The sequence below is a fragment of the Cheilinus undulatus genome, linkage group 21, assembly GCF_018320785.1.
Source record: "Cheilinus undulatus linkage group 21, ASM1832078v1, whole genome shotgun sequence".
Lineage (NCBI taxonomy): Eukaryota > Metazoa > Chordata > Actinopteri > Labriformes > Labridae > Cheilinus > Cheilinus undulatus.
Window position 1 is genome coordinate 4,228,398 of NC_054885.1, and position 19,169 is coordinate 4,247,566.

At 39.3% G+C, this 19,169-nt stretch overlaps 1 protein-coding gene across 2 annotated transcripts; it reads left to right on the plus strand.

The window, feature by feature from the left end:
• Positions 1-749: 749 nt before the first annotated feature.
• engl (endoglin, like) lies at positions 750-19,116 on the plus strand. 2 transcript variants are annotated; one of them, XM_041816926.1, is made up of 17 exons: positions 750-947; positions 3,797-3,904; positions 4,455-4,627; positions 6,626-6,763; positions 6,857-7,031; positions 7,171-7,342; positions 7,426-7,570; positions 10,216-10,408; positions 10,627-10,787; positions 11,145-11,300; positions 13,979-14,062; positions 14,165-14,419; positions 14,512-14,997; positions 15,212-15,350; positions 15,428-15,529; positions 15,602-15,719; positions 18,272-19,116. In XM_041816926.1, exons 2-16 carry the CDS (start codon positions 3,847-3,849, stop codon positions 15,715-15,717), a joined length of 2,553 nt encoding a protein of 850 aa, XP_041672860.1. In that variant the 5' UTR covers positions 750-947; positions 3,797-3,846; the 3' UTR covers positions 15,718-15,719; positions 18,272-19,116. The 2 variants fall into 2 exon arrangements, with proteins under 2 accessions (XP_041672860.1, XP_041672861.1); XM_041816927.1 differs by having other exon boundaries at positions 751-947; positions 15,605-15,719; positions 18,272-19,114.
• The last annotated feature ends 53 nt before the right edge of the window (positions 19,117-19,169 follow it).

The following is a 19,169-nucleotide window of genomic DNA, read 5'->3' on the forward strand; positions in this document are numbered from 1 at the left end:
GACCCCCTCTCAGTGTCCCGTGACCCCCCAGGGATCCCGACCCCAAGGCTGAGTACCAACTCCTCAAATGATGCTGATTGGTCCGATCATTCTCTGACCAGGAACAACATAGCAGCTTGAAGAATTGCGAAATGGATGCGCCTCGTAACACGGAATCTGGACAATCCATCCGCTCTGCAAGGTTGGACTCTCTGTGGTAAAGGTACAGCCCTCATTCTCCCTGTTGAAAGTCAGTGTATGATTAGATCAGCTTTGCAAACACTGTTTGAAAGTGTAAAAGTTTCACATTGTTCCTTTAAAACTCACAAAACCCCCAAATAATCCAAAACTCCTGCAGAGACACATGAGTAAAACTACAGACACTTAAAGTCTTTCCTAAAACACAACTCTAAATAAAGAGTTACACTTATTTTCTCTTCCCCATCTATCTGCCACTTGTTGGTGTCCCTATACTGTCTCTGTGACAGCCTTGCCAACTAAACGTGCTCCCTTCCTGCATGTAATCAACATTTTCAATGCCAGTCGACTCCAAGGGTCCTCCCCCTCCTCCCCTCTCTCCTCCTCCCCCCTCCTTCTCCCGCTGATCACCTCCTTCCTGTTTCCATCTACGTTTGGAGACCCTCTCCGGGTCTTTTCTTCCTCTGCTCTCCGTGTCTCTCTCCACTCTGTCACACCATCCCCGGGCCCCTCCCATCACTACTTCTAAACATCCAGCCCCCTCCTCCTCTCTACTCTCTCTATCTGTGCGTAAAAGTGTCCCCTCTGTGGATCTGCACTCACATCAGCTGGATGGAGACGACCGGGGACGCACGTGGCTCACAGTGGAGTGTTTCTGCGGCTGGTGGGGTTGTGTGTTTGTGAGTTTATGAAATGAGGAGGCGTGGGTTGGAGCTCAGAGGAGTCTGAGGCAGCAGCTGGATCAGCAGAGAGTCAGCGCTGCACCGCAGGTGAGTCCCATCTCTGTCCTTATGATCTCTTTAAGAAATGTTTACTTTATCCTCAAATCAACTCTGGACTATAAAAATGTCAAATAAGCCATCCTGACCGCTAAACAGCTCTGAAAATAAGCATGAATTTACTTTAAACTTTAAAAACTTTGATTGCTGGATGGTTCATTATATTTTTGTAAATCAAATTATAAATTATACTGTCATTATGATTTATCATGTGTTACATTTTATATAAATAAGCCTAAAAAAATATACATTTTCATATTTAGATCATTTGTTTCCTAACATTAAAAATATTATTGTTTATTTCCTTTAATATAATTTTGATACATGTTCTTAGATGCATGCATAATGAGTATTCTAAGTTATTCTCAGTGGGCATTATTTGTTAATTTTCATGTTATCGCAGTCTGAAATAAATATTTATATTTCAAAATCACATCAATTCCATGATTTTTTGTGCGCTGTAGTGACGCTACCATAGCAGGGCAGTAAAATAGTGTTTTTAAACAGTATTCAGACCCCCAGTCATGTTTTTTAATTTTGTTATGTTGTAGCATGTAAAAATATTGTGACAGTTTGCAGCAACACAGTCCATGGAGCTCAGGTTCCTCCACTTGGAGTATCACAGAGTTCCTCCAATAATCACTCAACAGTCACTGAGTTACTTTACAATATGCTCCAAATTATTACGCAAATGATATTTTCATTTCTGGTGATGCAAATGATAGTCAGTATAATTTTCAAGTCACCATCCATTAGAGCAGTGTTTCTCAACCCTGCTCAACCAAAGAGCCAAACTGTTGCAAAATACCTTTGCAAGAGCCACAGTCTAAGTGTTGAAATAACAAAAAAAAAAAAAAAAAAATGGGTAAAAAGGCAATAAAAAAGATAAACATGTCAAAACTGGTCAAAAAGCAGCAAAAAGGTGGAAAAAATGGAGAAAAAAGTGGCAAAAAAGAGTAAAAGGTAACACAAAAGGAGTTACAGGTGGCAAAAAGGTCCAAAAGTGGCAAAAACTTATGGACAAGTGACTAAAATGCAACAAAAAAATTAGCAAAAATTTGAAGAAAAGTGGCAAGAAAGGGTGAGAGGTAACCAAAAATATGAGTTACAGGTGTCAAAAATGGTCAGAAAGTGGCAGAAATGTAGGGAAAAGTGAATAAAATGTGCAAAAAGCAGCAATAACTTGTGAAAGTGAAAGTGACTGGAATGGGCAGAAAGCAAAAATATGTGGCAAAAGATGGGGAGAAATGTGGCAAAAAGGGTTAAAGGTAATAGAAAAATAGTTACAGGTTGCAAAAATGGCCAAAAACTGGCAAAAATGTAGTGAAAAGTAACTAAAATGGGTAAAAAGCAGCAAAAATGTGGCAAAAGATGGGGAAGAAAGTGGCAAAAAGGATTAAAAGAAATAATAAAAATAGATACAGGTTGCAAAAATGGGCAAAAATTGGCTAAAACTTAGTGAAAAGAGAGAAAAATGGGCAAAAAGCAGCAAAAACCTAGTTCAAAGTGTCTAATATGGGCAGAAAGCAGCAAAATTTAGCAAAATGGGGAAAAAGTGGCAAAAAGGGTTAAAGGTAAAAAAAAAATTCAAGGGTGAGAAAAAAGGTAAAAAATGGCAAAGACGTAGTGAAAAATGACTAAAATGGGTAAAAAGCAGCAAAAATTTGGAAAAAAATGGGGAGAAAAGTTGCAAAAAAGGGTAAAAGGTAACACAAAAGGAGTTGCAGGTGGCAAAAAGGTCCAAAAGTGGCAAAAACTTATGGACAAGTGACTAAAATGCAACAAAAAAATTAGCAAAAATTTGAAGAAAAGTGGCAAGAAAGGGTGAGAGGTAACCAAAAATATGAGTTACAGGTGTCAAAAATGGTCAAAAAGTGGCAGAAATGTAGGGAAAAGTGAATAAAATGGGCAAAAAGCAGCAATAACTTGTGAAAGTGAAAGTGACTGGAATGGGCAGAAAGCAAAAATATGTGGCAAGAGATGGGGAGAAATGTGGCAAAAAGGGTTAAAGGTAATAGAAAAATAGTTACAGGTTGCAAAAATGGCCAAAAACTGGCAAAAATGTAGTGAAAAGTAACTAAAATGGGTAAAAAGCAGCAAAAATGTGGCAAAAGATGGGGAGGAAAGTGGCAAAAAGGATTAAAAGAAATAATAAAAATAGATACAGGTTGCAAAAATGGCCAAAAATTGGCTAAAACTTAGTGAAAAGAGAGAAAAATGGGCAAAAAGCAGCGAAAAACCTAGTTCAAAGTGTCTAATATGGGAAGAAAGCAGCAAAATTTAGCAAAAAATGGGGGAAAAGTGGCAAAAAGGGTTAAAGGTAAAAAAAGAATTCAAGGGTGAGAAAAAAGGTCAAAAATGGCAAAGACGTAGTGAAAAATGACTAAAATGGGTAAAAAGCAGCAAAAATTTGGAAAAAAATTGGGAGAAAAGTGGCAAAAAAGGGTTTTAAGGTGACATAAAATAAATTATGGGTTGCAAAAATTTTCAAAAAGTGGCAAAAGCTGGGCACGCTGGTAGTCGAGTGGTTAAGGCGTGCACCATGTACGCGGGCAGCCCGGGTTCCAATCCGGTCTGAGGCCCTTTGCTGCATGTCTCTTCCCCACTCTCGTCCCTGATTCTGAGTCTAGCCACTGTCCTCCTCTATCCATTAAATGCACCAAAAACAAACAAACAAAAAAAGTGGCAAAAGCTCAGTGAAAAGGGACTAAAATGGGCAAGAAAACAGCAAAAAATATAGCAAAAAATGGGGAGAAAGCAAATATACAGACAAAAATAAAGGTTGATAATTAAGACTGAAAGTTAAAGCCTGGTTTACATAGCTGATTTTTCTTCATCAGGATGCTGTAAGAGGAGTCTTCACTTTCAGTCCCACAGTGAAACCTTCATCATGTATTCTCTGTTCCCTGTTGGGTGGACCATTTTCTTTCTCTTTCCATTGTTTACAGGTGAGAACCTCCATAAGACACATCTTTCTTCAGATAGACTTCACTGTGTAGCATGAAGACATTTAACAGGCTAATATATTGATGACAATAATAATATTTTCCTTCTTAGGGGACGGACGTGTCAGAAAAGAGTTACAAAAGTCTAAGTGTCCTGTTATCTAAAGCAACATTCAGCATGGTTTAACCAGGTCTGACTTTGGCAGCTTTCCTCAGATCAGAAATGATGTTTCATTTAAAGTATCAGTAGTGGTATTTCCTCTGCTTGAGCTGTTAAGTTTAAAGTCTTTAAGAGTCAGACAGAAAGTGAAAAAATGTTTCAGAGTATCCTCTGGGAAAATGTCCAGCCCCCTGGAGCAGGGATTTCATGTCCAGCATGCATGGTTCAGACACTTTAGGGAGAAAAAAAAGTTATGCAGTGAAAAAGGGCAACGAAGAAACAATACTAGAGTTGTTAGAAAACAACACAGTCATAGTCTGGACCACTGAGAACCACTGGTCACAACTTGGAGAAGGAATTTATCACAGTCTAGCATCCTCTCTTCCTCCTCAGGCCACAGTGAGGGTCTGCACTGCTCTGTGGAGGGTCAAGCAGGGGTCCGTCACCCTGTTCAGGGTCTGCTGGAGAGGTTTGAGGCCGGTCCGGGCTGTGCTGCGAGAGAGCGAGGAGACAAGGAGACTCATGTGATCGCAGTGGGGAGAGCAAGCAACAGCCCTGAAAACAAGGTAAAAAAAAATATGTGGTCCAAAAATAGAAATCTTGTGAGATTTAAGAACAAAAGCCCTTTTACACAAACATAGAACTTCTGGAAACTTCCTAAAATTTTCAGACAGCTTCAGGGGTGGACACAAATGTTTCACTCCCACCTTATCTGGACCCTTTCCTTTCAGCCCCATAGTAAAGTTTCTGCAGGGAGTAAAAGTGAGCTGATGGTGAGCAGGAAATCAGGGGGCAATGATGTTTAGGTCACATGACTGCTGAACAGCTAGTGTGATCAACATGAACCTGAGAAGCTGCTTGGGACTCATTTCTGATTAGCAGCATGTTCCAACAACATATTCTACCATTACAATATAGCATGACAAAACATTACATAACATAATGACAACATAACAACAAAATATGACATAACAACATAACGTAACATTACATACAATAACATAGCATAGCATAATATAGCATGACAAAACATCACATAACATAATGACATAACATAACAATACACCATATCATACATTACATAACATATTATAACATAACTTAATGTAATGTAACATTACATGACATGACATAATACAGTATGACCAATCATTACATAACATAACCAAGCATAACAAGACAGAACATAACATTACATAACATGACATACCCTTACATAACATAAAACATACCATACAAAACATAGCTTAACATTACATAACATAACATTACATTGCATAACAAAATAAAATGACATGCCATTACTGAACACAACATACCATACATAACATAACATAGCATAACATGACATAACATAACATAACATAACATAACATAACATAACACAACACAACACAATAAAGCATAGCATAGCATAACACAACACAACACAACATAACACAGAATACCATTACATACCATAATATAACTTCACTTAACTATACATAGCATAACATAATGTAACATAACACAACACAACACAACATAACATAACATAACATAACATAACATAACACAGAGTACCATTTTATACCATAATATAACTTCACTTAACTATATATAACATAACGTGACATGATGTGACATGATGTGACATGATGTGACATGACGTTGTGAAATGTAACATAACATAACATACCATACCATGCCATCGTGTAACGTAACGTAACATTACCTAACTTGAATTAACTTGCAGTGATGTGACATGACGTAATGTAATGTAACGCAATGTGACATCACATAAAAACATAACATAAGGAAAAGGATGTAAAGTAATATAACCATTTAATACCATACCAACATAACATAACAGGACATGGCATGACATAACATAGAATTCCATAACATAACATTATATTACTACACTTAACTATACATAACTATACATAACATAATGTTACATGTGGTAGCATAATGGGACATGATGTGACATGGCATGACGTGACGTGATGCGACATGACGTTATGTAACAAAACGTAACATAATACAACATACTTTACCATGACATCATGTGACGTAACGTAATGTGAATTAAGGTGCAGTGATGTGACGTGACGTGATATAATGTAACATAACGTAACGTGATATCATATAAAAACATAAGGTAACGGATGTAAGGTAACATAACTATTTCATACCATAAAACAACATAACGTAACATAACAATGTGATGTAACGTAATGTGTGGTAATGTAATGTGGTGTGATGCAACGTGACATTACTGACATGACCTAACATGATATACTCTAAAATATTATAATGTAATGTAATTTAACGTTCAACATAACATAACTTCAGGTAATGTAATGTAACATTTCACACCATTACATAACACAACAACACCTAGCATAACAGCAATTATTATTATTAGCTATTATAATTAGCTGCTCATCCCCAGAATATCAGTTAGGTTTTTGATTGGAAACATTAGAAATCAGCTGACTCTGCTTCATGATTTCCAGATTTTTCCATTAAAGAACCATTTTAAGATCATCACACATGCTGCCCCTGTCCTCTGTCTGCAGGTGACAGTGTTTCTGAAGCCCCTATCTCTGACTCCCTCCTCTCTAAGAGTCATCCACCTGCTGCTCAGCTCCAAACTCCCTCTCACCTGGTATCTAGAGGCCGAGAGACTCCCCCCAAACCTCACTGTTCTGGTTCAGGTCAGTCTGAGTGAGCAGGAAAGTGTTTTCCATAAAGTTCTGTGATTTTCTGTTCCCTAGAAAAACCCTTTAGTGTCTTTCCCTCTGTGTCAGGTTTCCTCAAACTCCAGCGTTCAGTCCCGCTCCCTCCACATGCACATCCATGAGGTTCATTCTCTGCCTTTTGGTCCTCGAGCGCTGCACCGCTGGGCTCTTAAACACCATGGCAACCTGTCCTCTCTGCTACACACCACACACGGGAACCGAGTCTACATCAAACTGGGAGAAGGTGAGCCCCAGAGACCATCAGAACCATTGCTAATGAAGAAATGAGGCTGTAAACATTGTCATTTCTGCACCAACTTGGATTAGTTGCCAATTGCACTTTCCCTCTCAAACACTCACCTTACTTTGTCTTTATTCTATAGATCCAAATCTTCCAGCTGTTTGCCAGCTGCAGCCCATGTTCCTCTCTCACAACTACATGACCTCTGACTTGCAGCCACAGGAAGTCCAGGGTTGCTCCGACATGCCAGCAGGAGGGATCAGTCCTGAAGTCCACGTGATCAAACTCCATTCAGCCGGCTCAGGACTCTGTGGGTGAGAACATGACTCCTCTAGTCCTGCAGACAGCTCATATGGCCGTGGGGATTTGATATTTTCTCATCTGTCTTCTTCTTCAGGTCTCTGCAGGTGGAGGTGGTTGTCTCTCTGGTGCCCCCGGTGGCCAACACAAATACCCAGAGTGTTGTGTTGATTCTCAGCAGCTCAGTGCCAGTTAACTGGGCCATCGTGTCTCATGGTGTCCGGGCTCATGTCATTGTTCGAGTAAGGAGGTTTCTTCTTTTGGGTTTAACCCCGTGTGTTGAGGCTATGGCCTCTGGTAACGGGTGCCTGCTCTGCCAACTGAGTTACACAGGCACCGTCTCTTGCTACTATTAACCAAGTCTGATCACTTTTTAGCCACTTTTCACACGGTTTTAATACTATTTGCCACTTTTATCCCATTATTCACACTTTTTGCCCATTTTTGCATCTTTTTTTTTGGCCACATTTTATCAGTTTTTTCCAACTTGTTCCCATTATGGCTAACGTATTTTTCCACTTTTTAACTTTTTTTTTTGCCCTTGTTTTCCTATTTTTGGCACTTTAATCAATGTATTGCAGTTTTTGAAAATATTCTGCCACATTTTACTCATTTTTGCCACTATTTGCGACTTTTATGCCACTTTTGGCCCAATTTTGCCACTTCTTGATGCTACATTTAACCATTTTTTGCCACTTTTAACCCGTTTTCCCTAATCCTTGCCCTTGTTTTCCCATTTATGGCATATTTAACCCATTTTTGCCCGTTTTTCGACATTTTCAACCAATTTTGACACTTTTTTTTGCCACAACTAACCATTTTTCCACTTTTTGCCATTGTTATCCCATGTTTGCCATATTTTACCCGTTTTTGACCCTTTTTAACACTTTTTTGGGCCACTTTTTGTTCAGTTTTGCCCCTTTTTTGCCACTCTTAACCATTTCTACTAATTTTTGCACTTGTTTTCCCATTTTTAACACTGAACCCCATGTTTGCATTTTTGTTAATATTAATATATAAACTATTGTCACTTTCTTTTTTGCCATTTTTAACCAATTTTTTCCACTTTGTACCATTTTTTTCCCATTAGCTCATTTAGTGCCAGCCCTATACATATATACATGTCAATGGCACTCAATGAGTTAATGACAGTTTTTGCCCTTGTTTTCAACTTTTGCCACAATTCAGCAATTTTTGCCCCCTCTTGTCATTTTTTGCCATTTTGGTACCCTTCTGCTACCTCTTTTTTCTATGTTTAACCAATTTAAGCTGCTTTTTGCCATTCTTGCCACATTTCTTTTACCTTTTTGCCCCACTTTGCCACTTTTAACCACTGTTCAGCCACTTTGCCTTTGTTGTTTACTTTTTACCACTTTTTTTTCATTTTTTGCCTCTGTTCCCTTATTATTCAGCAATTATCACAACTGTTTTTTCTATTAATGTTGTCTCACTTTCTTCTGCTTTATTTTTTGGCATCCTGATGTCTTACATCACCTTCTAAATGATTTAGTTCAGGCTCAAGTTAAAACTAAAATACAGTTACCACAGCAATGAACAGAGGTTTTTCTAGTGTCTCTTCCATGGTTCCAGCAAGTTAAAAGTCTTCTGGATTCAGCTTCAGGTTGAGAGCAGGGCTCGTATCATTCTTCTGAGGTGAGAGAAGAGTTGTGTGTCCTTTTTCAGATAGCGGTGGGTTTTTTGAAGCACTTCTGTCCTCCTGAATGACGTTGAAGGAAAGGAGAGGGACCCAACTGCAGTCAAGATGGCCAACATGGGCGTCGCTATACATCCAATCCATGCCGGAAGTTCCAAGCTGAAGGTTCTTCTTCGTGTTGGACTCAGCTGCCAGTGTTTGTCAGTCTTTTTCCCACCTAAGCCTAACGCTTGGTGCTGGATCTCAAATATATCACCTTTCCCGCTGCCTTACCCTGAACCTAACCACTCGGGTTTTAATGCCTAAGCCTAACCTTAGACATATGGACTTCCAGTTGAGACTTCCGGTATGGATTGGATGTATGTCGGCCATCTTGCCTGCATCAAGGTACGAAAAACTCTTTGTGCCTCACCAGCCGAAGGCACTAAAACTTCAGCTGAAGCTGGAACATAAGTCATGGTAGAAGGCAGCTGTGGTTGCAAAGCATGCTGGGAAGATGAGTCTTTCAGGCTTCCTTGTTCATTGTTTGGAAAGCAGGCCTCTGCAATGTTTGCTAGGCCCAGTCTTTGTTTCAAGAAAGCTGCCACATGGCCGAGGCCCAACAGGAGTATTCATTTAGCTGGTATCTTGTGAGTAACATGCCACTTTTGCCGTCCAGGTGAGGGTGAGGCCAGATGGATCAGACTGTGTGACATCAGATGCTAAAGGTCAGGGGTCATCAACTCCATTTGCACAAGGGTCACATTTTTCTTGACAGACGCTGTGGGGGCCAGACTTGAAATTAACTACAATAAAATCAGCATTTTGGTCTGATTAACATATTCTTGTAAAATTTTATGTCCTTTAACATAACTTTAAGCCTTTTAAGATTAGCCCTTGTCACCCATACTGCAACCAACCTTCAGGAGTGATTGAAATATTTAAGCTACGTATTTTTGGACCCCTCATGACGTCCGTCACTGAGTTTGATACTGATATGATGTGAAATATTTGGCCAAAAACACATGGAAGAAACAGATCTTCAGCATAAATTCTCAGTGTACAAATACTAAAGGCCCATTTCTAAGTTAAGTGAAATCTGTAAGATGGTCTTCCATGTCATTATAGCACAGGTTTAATGAAGAATGAAGAGTAAACCCACTTCTTCAGATAACTCTGGGTATACACAGAATATGTATATCATATCTAAAGTGTTTGTTATTGTCTAAGATGCCATCTTTGTCTTTCCTGCAGTCCTCCAACAGCATCTCTCCGCCTTACCCCCCTGACCCTGACCTGACCCTGACCAGCACATTTGACCCTGACCTGTCCAGCATACCTGACCTCCTCCTGTGGGCCAATGAGTACGGCTACCCCAGGGTGACATCATACACCGAGGCTGACCTGGCCAATCGCTTTGTGGTCCAGCTGGCGGGGGGCGGGACAGGTCAGCACCCCTGTGTGTCTCATGTTTCCATCGCTGTGTGAGTGACCTGAAGTCTTTCGTTTCATTTGAATCCATCTTCTTTTTCATTAACTTCATTTTTCACTGGGTTATTTGTTTTATCATCTGAGAATATCTCCTTAGAGTCGTTCATGCTGAATAAAGTCAGTATTTATTGTCTCCTGATGGCCATCTCTTCATCTCCTCTCTGTTTAATGAAGTTGCGGTGCTGAATCCTGTGGCGGTGAAGCCTCCCCGGGCTGAGGAGCGCAGGCTGAGGAAATGGTTAAACGGAGGAGACGGGGCAGGAGGGAGGGAGAGTTTCACAGTGCAGTGTGAGGACGGACGCCTCGACGTGAGCGTGGACCGACAAATCCTGCAGGTCTTCATACCTCCGTGTTAGATACACTTTTATATCTTCATCACAAAACATCAACAAACAGGTGGTTTCAAGAAGATAAAAATGTTTAACAGCCACTTATGATTCTGCTTATATCTCCACCAAACATGTAAGGGTGCAGGTCAGGGTTCATCGTACCAAACTCTACTAAATCAGACTGAACCACACTGGCCTGCTTGGTTAAAATGCACCATTACTTTGGCTCTATGCTGAATTCCCTCCAGAGACCCTTAAGCGATCCAGAATGTCTTTACTTTTCAGGAACACCTTGTGGTTTTGGGCACCGTTCTTGTCTGAATCTGCTCTCAGTTTGCATAAATCACTGGCTCTCTCTTTCAGAGCTTGTCCATCCCTGTTGCTGCTGTGACTCTCCGTGACTCGACGTGCCAGGCTCAGTCTAATGGGAGCCATTTCCTGTTGGTGTTCCCAGTCATTTCCTGTGGGACTGAGGGTCTGATCCTGCCACAGCCCAGAGGGGTGCAGTACAAAAACATGGTGAGATGCTTAAGCGTCTGCTGAAAACAAAAAGGAAAACAGAATTTCACTGCATGTTTAACTCAGTTTTTCAGGTAGATTTGACCAGATCGCTAAAATTTTTAGGTGGTGTGAGGCTTTGTCTGCTTTAAAGTTGTTGAATTAAATGAATATCACATATTAACTAAAATTTCCCTAAACAAATATTAAATGGTTAATACATGGGTTTTTTATAAAAGAGAAATATGTGCAGGCCTATTCTCTTTGTGTTACAATTAAACTGTTAGAAAATTTAAAATAAAAATTTTAAATTCAAAATTTAAAATTTAAATTTTAAATTTTAAATTCAAAATTTAAAATGTAAAATTTGAACATTTAACATTTAAATTTGGACATTTAAAATCTAATTTTATATTCAAAATTTGGATTTTAAAATTTAAATTTAAAATTCTAAATTTAAAATTTTAAAATTTGAACATTTAAAATCTAAATTTAAAATTTAAAATCTAAATTTAAATTTTAAAATTTGAACATTTAAATTTTTGATTTAAAATCTAATATTTAAAATCTAAATTTAAAATTTAAAATCTAAAATTTAAAAAAATCAAAATTTAGAAACCCTTTTCTTCGTAAAGAGCAAGCAAACTGGTAACAAAAAAATAATCTTACACAAAATAGACAACACAGTACAATATTAACCCCTTAAAGCCTGTTGTGGCATATTTGATACAGACCTTTATGATACCTTTATCTAATCAATATGATCATAAATTACAAAAAAAAAAAAAAACCTTCTGAATACAATCTGAAAATTGATTAAAAAAAATTTCCCTGAATTGGATTATCAGTTACAAAAAACACCTAAAGTAATAAATGATATACAAAAAAATATAAATGTTAAATTTTATGGAAATTTTGATTTTTTTGGATTCCAGTAGAAAGTGAAATAAACATTTCATTTCCAAATAAATTTGAATTTTCTGGCTATAATTCGTGTTTTCTGGCTTCAAGGGGTTAAAATGTCAAATTCAATAATCTGGTCAACATGTCTGAAAACGAGAGGGTCAGAGGTTGATGTAGTGAGTAAGCCCGGGTGAGGGGACCATGTGGGTGGGTAGTAGGGTTGGCACAAGACCCTGGTCCTGCTGTGGATGTCCCAAGGGCCCAAAAACCTTTGGCGGTCTCTGGTGGTATTACCAGGAGTGAAAAGGCCTGGACAAAAGAGATGCCGTCAAGCTTCAGTCTGGGTGCCCCCCTTCAGCCTCTGGTTGAAGCACATCAGGCTTGTGATGAATCCTTAGTGCCCTACATGCCTACAAGTTAATCACACGACTGTATGTATCTATACATTTAACTCTGTTTTGCTAAACCAAAAGCAGTAAACTTTAGAGTAAACAAACATCCTATTTATTCAATAGTAGCAAACAGCAGAAACAGAGTCAGCCTCATTTTTAGCTCCAGACTGAAAATATCTGAATTCTAAACCAGGCTGGAGTTCATCACACGGCAGCAGAAACACGAACACGAGGTGCTTATTGGTAGATGTTCCTGGTATGTTTGTGTCCTGGGTCATCATGACCATGGCAAAGCTGAGTTTAAACTGAAGTAGGAAGCAGAAAAGAATGAATTTAAGTGAGAGAAAATCAGGAAATTACAGGAGGAGTGATTTTGGAGAACCAGGACAAACAAGGCAGACTGCGCACGAGGTGTTGACAAGACAAAGGCTGAAACCAACTCACTATAAACACTATATAGATGTAGGCGTAAGCTCTGATTCATCCAGGTCAGGGTTTTTCAAATCTTCAGCCAAAAACGCAACCGGACTGACAGCCAGCGTTCATTTTGGCAGCTATTTTGAATTCAGTCTTAAAGGAGGGTGGAAAAACCATGGGCGGTTTCTGTGTGTATTATCAGGGGTAAAAAAGGCCCGGAAAAAAGGGATGCCATCAAGCTTGACCTTGGCTGCCCCAAGTTGTGGCTCATCAGGTCCTACATGCCTAAAACATGGAGAAATATCATGGATTTCTAATGTCAAACAGTCCAGCACTAACTTGGCCAACAATGCTAACACTGCTAACAGCCACAGTAAAGCAGGGTGTCATCAGCGTAAAGCTCGTACTTATTTGTATTTATTGAAAATGTGCAGCCAAAAGGAAGAACATAAGCAGAAAATACAATCAGTACATACATGTGAGTGTCATAAGGGTTAAAACTGATGTTAATTTATTAATACAGGCATCCCAGTAGGATGACTGTAAACATAAAACAACAATTGACCTTAAATCATGAAATTTTTTATTTTAGGTCAGAGTTGACGTAGATTAATTGCCTAAGTGCCAGATAATTGCAACAGTATTACTGGGGTTAGGGGTCTGGGGGTAATGGTTAGGGAATGGGGGTTTGGGTTAGGGTAAAATACCACCTAATTACCAGATAATTGCTACACTATTATGCAGGTTAGGTATTTGGAGGTTATGGTTAGACTTAGGGTCTTAGGGTTAGGGTCAAATTCCACCTAATTACCAGATAATTGCCACAGTATTACTAGGGCTTTGGGTCTGGGGTTTTTGGTTAAGGATAGGGGGTTAGGGTTAGGATGAAATACCACCAAATTACCAGATAATTTCCACGGGCTTATCTTGTTGCAGTATTTTACCACATGCAAGATCTGTGATGCTCTTCATCTCCCTGTTTTTCAGTTGTTATTATGGAAAGAGAAACCTCAGACAGCTCTCACGCTCAGTGAGACGGACAAGAAGACCAAAAGTCCGCTAAGCATACATGTGAGATAAGTCCTCCTGTGTTAATGTCTGTTAGTCCCTGTTTTAATGATATAAATCTGCATTATAAATGTATAACATGTAATCTCCTGTATCTCCTCACAGTTCAGCTGTCTGGCTCCTCTGCCTGCCCTCTCCAGCCCTGCTGAAAGAGACAAGGTCAATCTAAACACCCCTCGAATGGGGCCAGTTTTCCTGCCACCCAGTGGTCCCAGGCCTGATCTGGTACCAAATAACCTCCTGACATCCAGCTACAGACCTGGACCTGCTCTTGTTTTGAGGCTTTTTGTCAATGAAGGCTACGAGCAGGGCCGGGTCGGACCCTGCGTCATCACTGCAGACCACCGTGTTTATGTTGAGGTAGGCATTTGCTCCGAGTTAATCATTATTTTTCTCTCTAACGTTCCTTTTTTCCCACATATTTGACCTCAGTTTGCATTGCTACTCTGCAGATTTCAGCCAAAGGGCCCTCCATAGATGTCTTGGAGGTGAGGTCATGCGTGGTCTCTCCTCTTTCTGACCCCAAAAAGTCTCGTTTCTGGACTGTCATTCGGGACGGTTGTTCCACGGACCCCTTAGTGAAACTCGCTGCAAAGACAAAAGAGGAAGACAAAGAGGACAGAGATGATGATGATGAGCTGGAAGAGGAAAGCGAAGAGAGAGAGGGATGGAGAATCCAACATAGAACTAATGGAAGCAGGAAAGCAAGGATGGAAAGGAGCCGTTTGAGTACGCTGGCAGAGGAGGAGATGCAGCCTCTGAGGTTTAGCTTCATCCTGAGGCCCGTTTACAACGAGTCCATTCAGTTCCTCCACTGCAGCCTCCATCTGTGTCTCTCTGACTCAAAAAGAGGTGAACCTGTGAAGGAAACAGTGAAGAACGAGTGTCATGGCGGGCGCCGTATCCCTCCACTCATATCCAGATCACCTGGACGTCAGGTACTGAAACTACTCACACACAATGGCTGTATTTAGAAGCTAAAAGCACAGGCAAATTTAAATAATGATAAAATACCTCATGACCAGGGATGAAAACTTGTTGATAATACGGATCATTTTTCTCCTGCAGTAGTCCTCAGTCATATCTAGTGCTTAAAAAAAACTCCTGCCTACCTTCTCTGTTTGAACATAACTGATATTTATCCAACCCCAGTGTGAGATCAGAAACCTCTCCAGGCCCATGGTGGTCACCCAGCACATCAGCTCACTGGCTCCCAAAGTGCTGAGGCCCCCTACTGGCCAAAGAACTAAACGCCTGAGCTTCTCTCCTGTGGCCGTCCCAGACCAGAGCAGTGAGTCTTATTCATTTATTCATGTTCCGGGGTCAGTGTGGGAGTATTAAATGTTGTGCTGTATGTTTTGTCTCCAGGTCCCGTGATCCCGACTGAAACTTTGGTTGGTATCATCCTGGCTGCCTTTGTGATGGGGGTGGCCCTGATGGGGGGGCTTTGGTGCATCTATAACTGTACAGGTAACGAGATCAACTTCTCTCTGTCACTAACACACTGAAAAGAGAGTTTATATAAACGTTTTCTTTTAAAAGCAGCACATCCAGCATCTCTTAGAGGAGAGAGTCCGTTCACGGATCAGACTCCTGTAGGTGAGATCATCTGGAATCCACCGTCGCCTCTGTCTGATCAGCTGTCCACCTCCATGTAGAGGTAAGATCTGATAAAAACAGGTATTTAGAGAGGAACGACATCTTTAAATATGCTATTACCCGTTTGCTGTTTTCACAGATTTTTACCCTTTTTGGCCTCTTTTGCCACTTGTTTACCAATTGTGGCACATTTCTGCAACTTCTTTTTCCACTTTTAACCTTCATTTTATTTACATTCTTCCCTTTACTTTTTGCCTTGTTTTTCATTGTTGGCCAGATTAATTTTTTTTTTTTAAATTGTGCCTATTGTGGCTAACCTTTATTTTTCCATTTTTTGCTCTTGTTTTCTTATTTTTGCCACTTTAACCCGTGTTTGCATTTTTGGAAAATATTGTAACCATTTTTGTTCTTTTGTTTAATATTTGGGCTTTTCATGCCTTTAATGGTGGAGGAGGACAGTGGATAGAATCAGGAACAGGGACGAGAGAGCTGGGGAGAGACATGCAGGAAAGCACCACAGGCTGGATTTGAACTTGGGCCAGCTGTGGAAATGGGGCGAGCCTCAAACCACTAGGCCACCTGTGCCCCACATTTTACCCATTTTTGCCACTATTTGTGACTTTTATGCCACTTTTTGCCCAATTTTGCCACTTCTTGTTGCCCCATTTAACCATTCTTTGCCACTTTTAACCCATTTTCCTCCCATTTCTTGCCTTTATTTTCAAATTTGCCTTATTTAACCATTTTTTGCTTGTTTTTGACACTTTCAACCAATGTTGCCACTTCTTTTAGGAACATTTAACCATTTTTTCCACTTTATGTCATATTTTACCTGTTTTTGACACTTCTTTAAACTTTAAACCATTTTTTTTTCTACTTTTTGCTCTTGTTTTCCCAGTTTTGACACTTAAACCCTTTTTTGCATTGTTGTAAATATTTGGCCACATTTCAGCATTTTTGCCCCTTCTTGTCATTTTAAGGCTGTATTTTTCCACTTTGTACCATTGTTTTCCCATTTATGACACTTTTTGCACTTGTTTTTCGCATTTTATGCCACATTTCAGTAATTTTTGCCCCTTTTGTCACTTTTTGGCCACTTTACGCCCAATTTTCTCCCTTTGTGTTGCCACATTTAACCAATTTTTGCTACTTTTGACCATTTTTTTCTCACTTTTTGCCATATTTTACCCAGTTTTGCCCCTTCTTGCCACTTTTTTTGGCCACTTTTCATCTGAATTTGCCCCTTTTTTTTGTAGCTTTTAAACAGCTTTATTTTTTACTTTTGCTCTTGTTTTCCCATTTTTGACACTTAAACCTATTTTGCATTGTTGTAAATATTTGACCGCATTTCAGTATTTCTCATTGACCAAGTTTTTTCCACTTTTTACCCTTGTTTTCCATTTATTACCATATTTTATCCATTTTTGCACCTTTTCATCACTTTTTTTTGGGCTACTTTTCATCCGATTTCTTTTTGCCACTTTTAACCATTTTTTCTACTTTTTGCTCTTGTTTTCCCATTTTTGACACTTAAACCTATTTTTGGCATTGTTGTAAGTATTTGGCCGTATTTCAGCAACTTCTTGTCACTTTTTTTCCATGTTTATCCAATTTTTTCCACTTTGTACAAATGTTTTCCCATTAATGACACTTTCATCTCTTGTTTTCCACTTTTTATGCTACATTTCAGCAATTTTTGCCACTTTTTGCCATTTTGGTACACTTCTTCCATCTCTTTTTGCTACGTTTAACCCATTTATGCTGCTTTTTGCCATTCTTGCCACATTTTTGCAGTTTTTCACCCAACTTTGCCACTTCTTTTGCCTCTATTAACCACTCTTCATCCATTTTGCCTTTGTGTTCTACTTTTTGTCACTTTTTGACTCTGTTCACAATTAATCAGCAATTATCCCAATTATTTTTTCAATTAAAGTTGTCTCACTTACTTTTCCTCTACTTTCTGGCATCCTGAAGTTTGTGCACTTTATGACTTTTATGAAGTTGCCAATACTTTCCTCATCATTAATTTAATGTTTATTTTTATAGGGACGAGTATGAAGCATGTAAATCGTTGCCACACACTACAGCATTTTTAGCCAGAGCTAATTTGCAGTGCCCATCCCTAGTTGGGCTTTTAAAATACATAAAATCCCAACATACACACCAAAAAAATCACAACATTAAAGTGACAAAACACAGAATACAAAAAATACAAATCATTTTATTCATGATGCACATTGTTAACATCACCAATAAAAATAAGCTTCTCTATTAATAAAGGCGGGTTACATTTTCAGTAGTTATTAGTCAGGTTTAATTTAAAATATGGTGACCACAGCTTAACTTTGCTGATCTCCATGGGCCCCCAGTTTGGCCGGGCCCCAGAAAGCTCTCCCTTTACCCCCCTTATGGGAGGAAATAAAAGCTCTACATTAAAAACAAACTTCAGATTACTGCATGCTAGAAACTCATTTTAATGAAGTCAAAGCAGTTTTTAAAACAAACTGAAGAGGATCGAATCATCAACAGTCAGAGAAGCTATCAGCATCAGACAGCACCTGTAGATTTCAGCTCTGATATTTGAACAGTTTGACTCTTTTATCTCTCTTGCAGGATTTCCTCCTCCAAATCTGACTGAGGAGAACTGGGACAGAGGTTCACCCAGCTGCCTGTCTGCAGTTGTCTTTGTGAACGTCGCCGTGCAGCAGTAATGTGAAGACAGAGCCTCAACTCATCGGAGTATCTTGACAAAGATTTTTGTTTGATGCTGCAGAGAGCTCTGCATTCAGTCATTGTGAAACTGGCACCAGGAGCGTTTATCTGGACTGATCTAGAGCTAGACCTGGTGAAAGTGACTCAGACTGAAACTTCAGTGTCGCCTTAAAGCTGGAGCACAAGGTCAAAGGGAAAGTGTGATGCGTCTTTTTGTAGAGTCAGTGTTATGTACAGAATCATTTTTCATCTTTTTGTGCTGTAACTGTGAATCAGCTGTGCATTGTAGCTGTTATTTTCTGTTTGTGGAGGCTGAATAAAGTCAAATAAATGACTAAGAGCCTCGCTGATTTGTTCCACTCTTCAATCTCATGCAACCTTAACGACAAAGGAGGTTTTACTTGGTTTATTTCACCCTTCTTCTCTAAATGAAGTTACTTAAATACAGCCTGCATCCTTCTTCGTCAGGAGCCCAGCTCCAGCAGAAGAGAACGTCACATTTAGACAATTTTCTGAGAAAATAATACATTAAAGGCTCAACAAGATTGGATGATGCTCTCTAATTGAACGTTTTGCCTTGTACATCCTTGGAAAAAACATCTAAGATTGCTTTAAATGAGTTTTTGCTGTGAGCCTCCTGAAAAATATTTTGTTTTCCTTTCAACACAAACCGGTGAGTCACACATGCATGACAATATAACCGAGCCTTATTGGTATTAATGTTGCATTTCAAGCATGCATTAACTTGATGTTTCTGACTTTTATACAATGAATGCCTTAAATGCAATTTTTAATTTCA

Bases quoted from the DNA above. Each gene is read 5' to 3' on its own strand.
- engl (XM_041816926.1), top strand. From the start codon at position 3,847: ATGTATTCTCTGTTCCCTGTTGGGTGGACCATTTTCTTTCTCTTTCCA. The intron at 14,063-14,164 runs GTGAGATAAGTC...ATCTCCTCACAG, and splicing joins AAAGTCCGCTAAGCATACAT to TTCAGCTGTCTGGCTCCTCT. The intron at 14,420-14,511 runs GTAGGCATTTGC...GCTACTCTGCAG, and splicing joins ACCACCGTGTTTATGTTGAG to ATTTCAGCCAAAGGGCCCTC.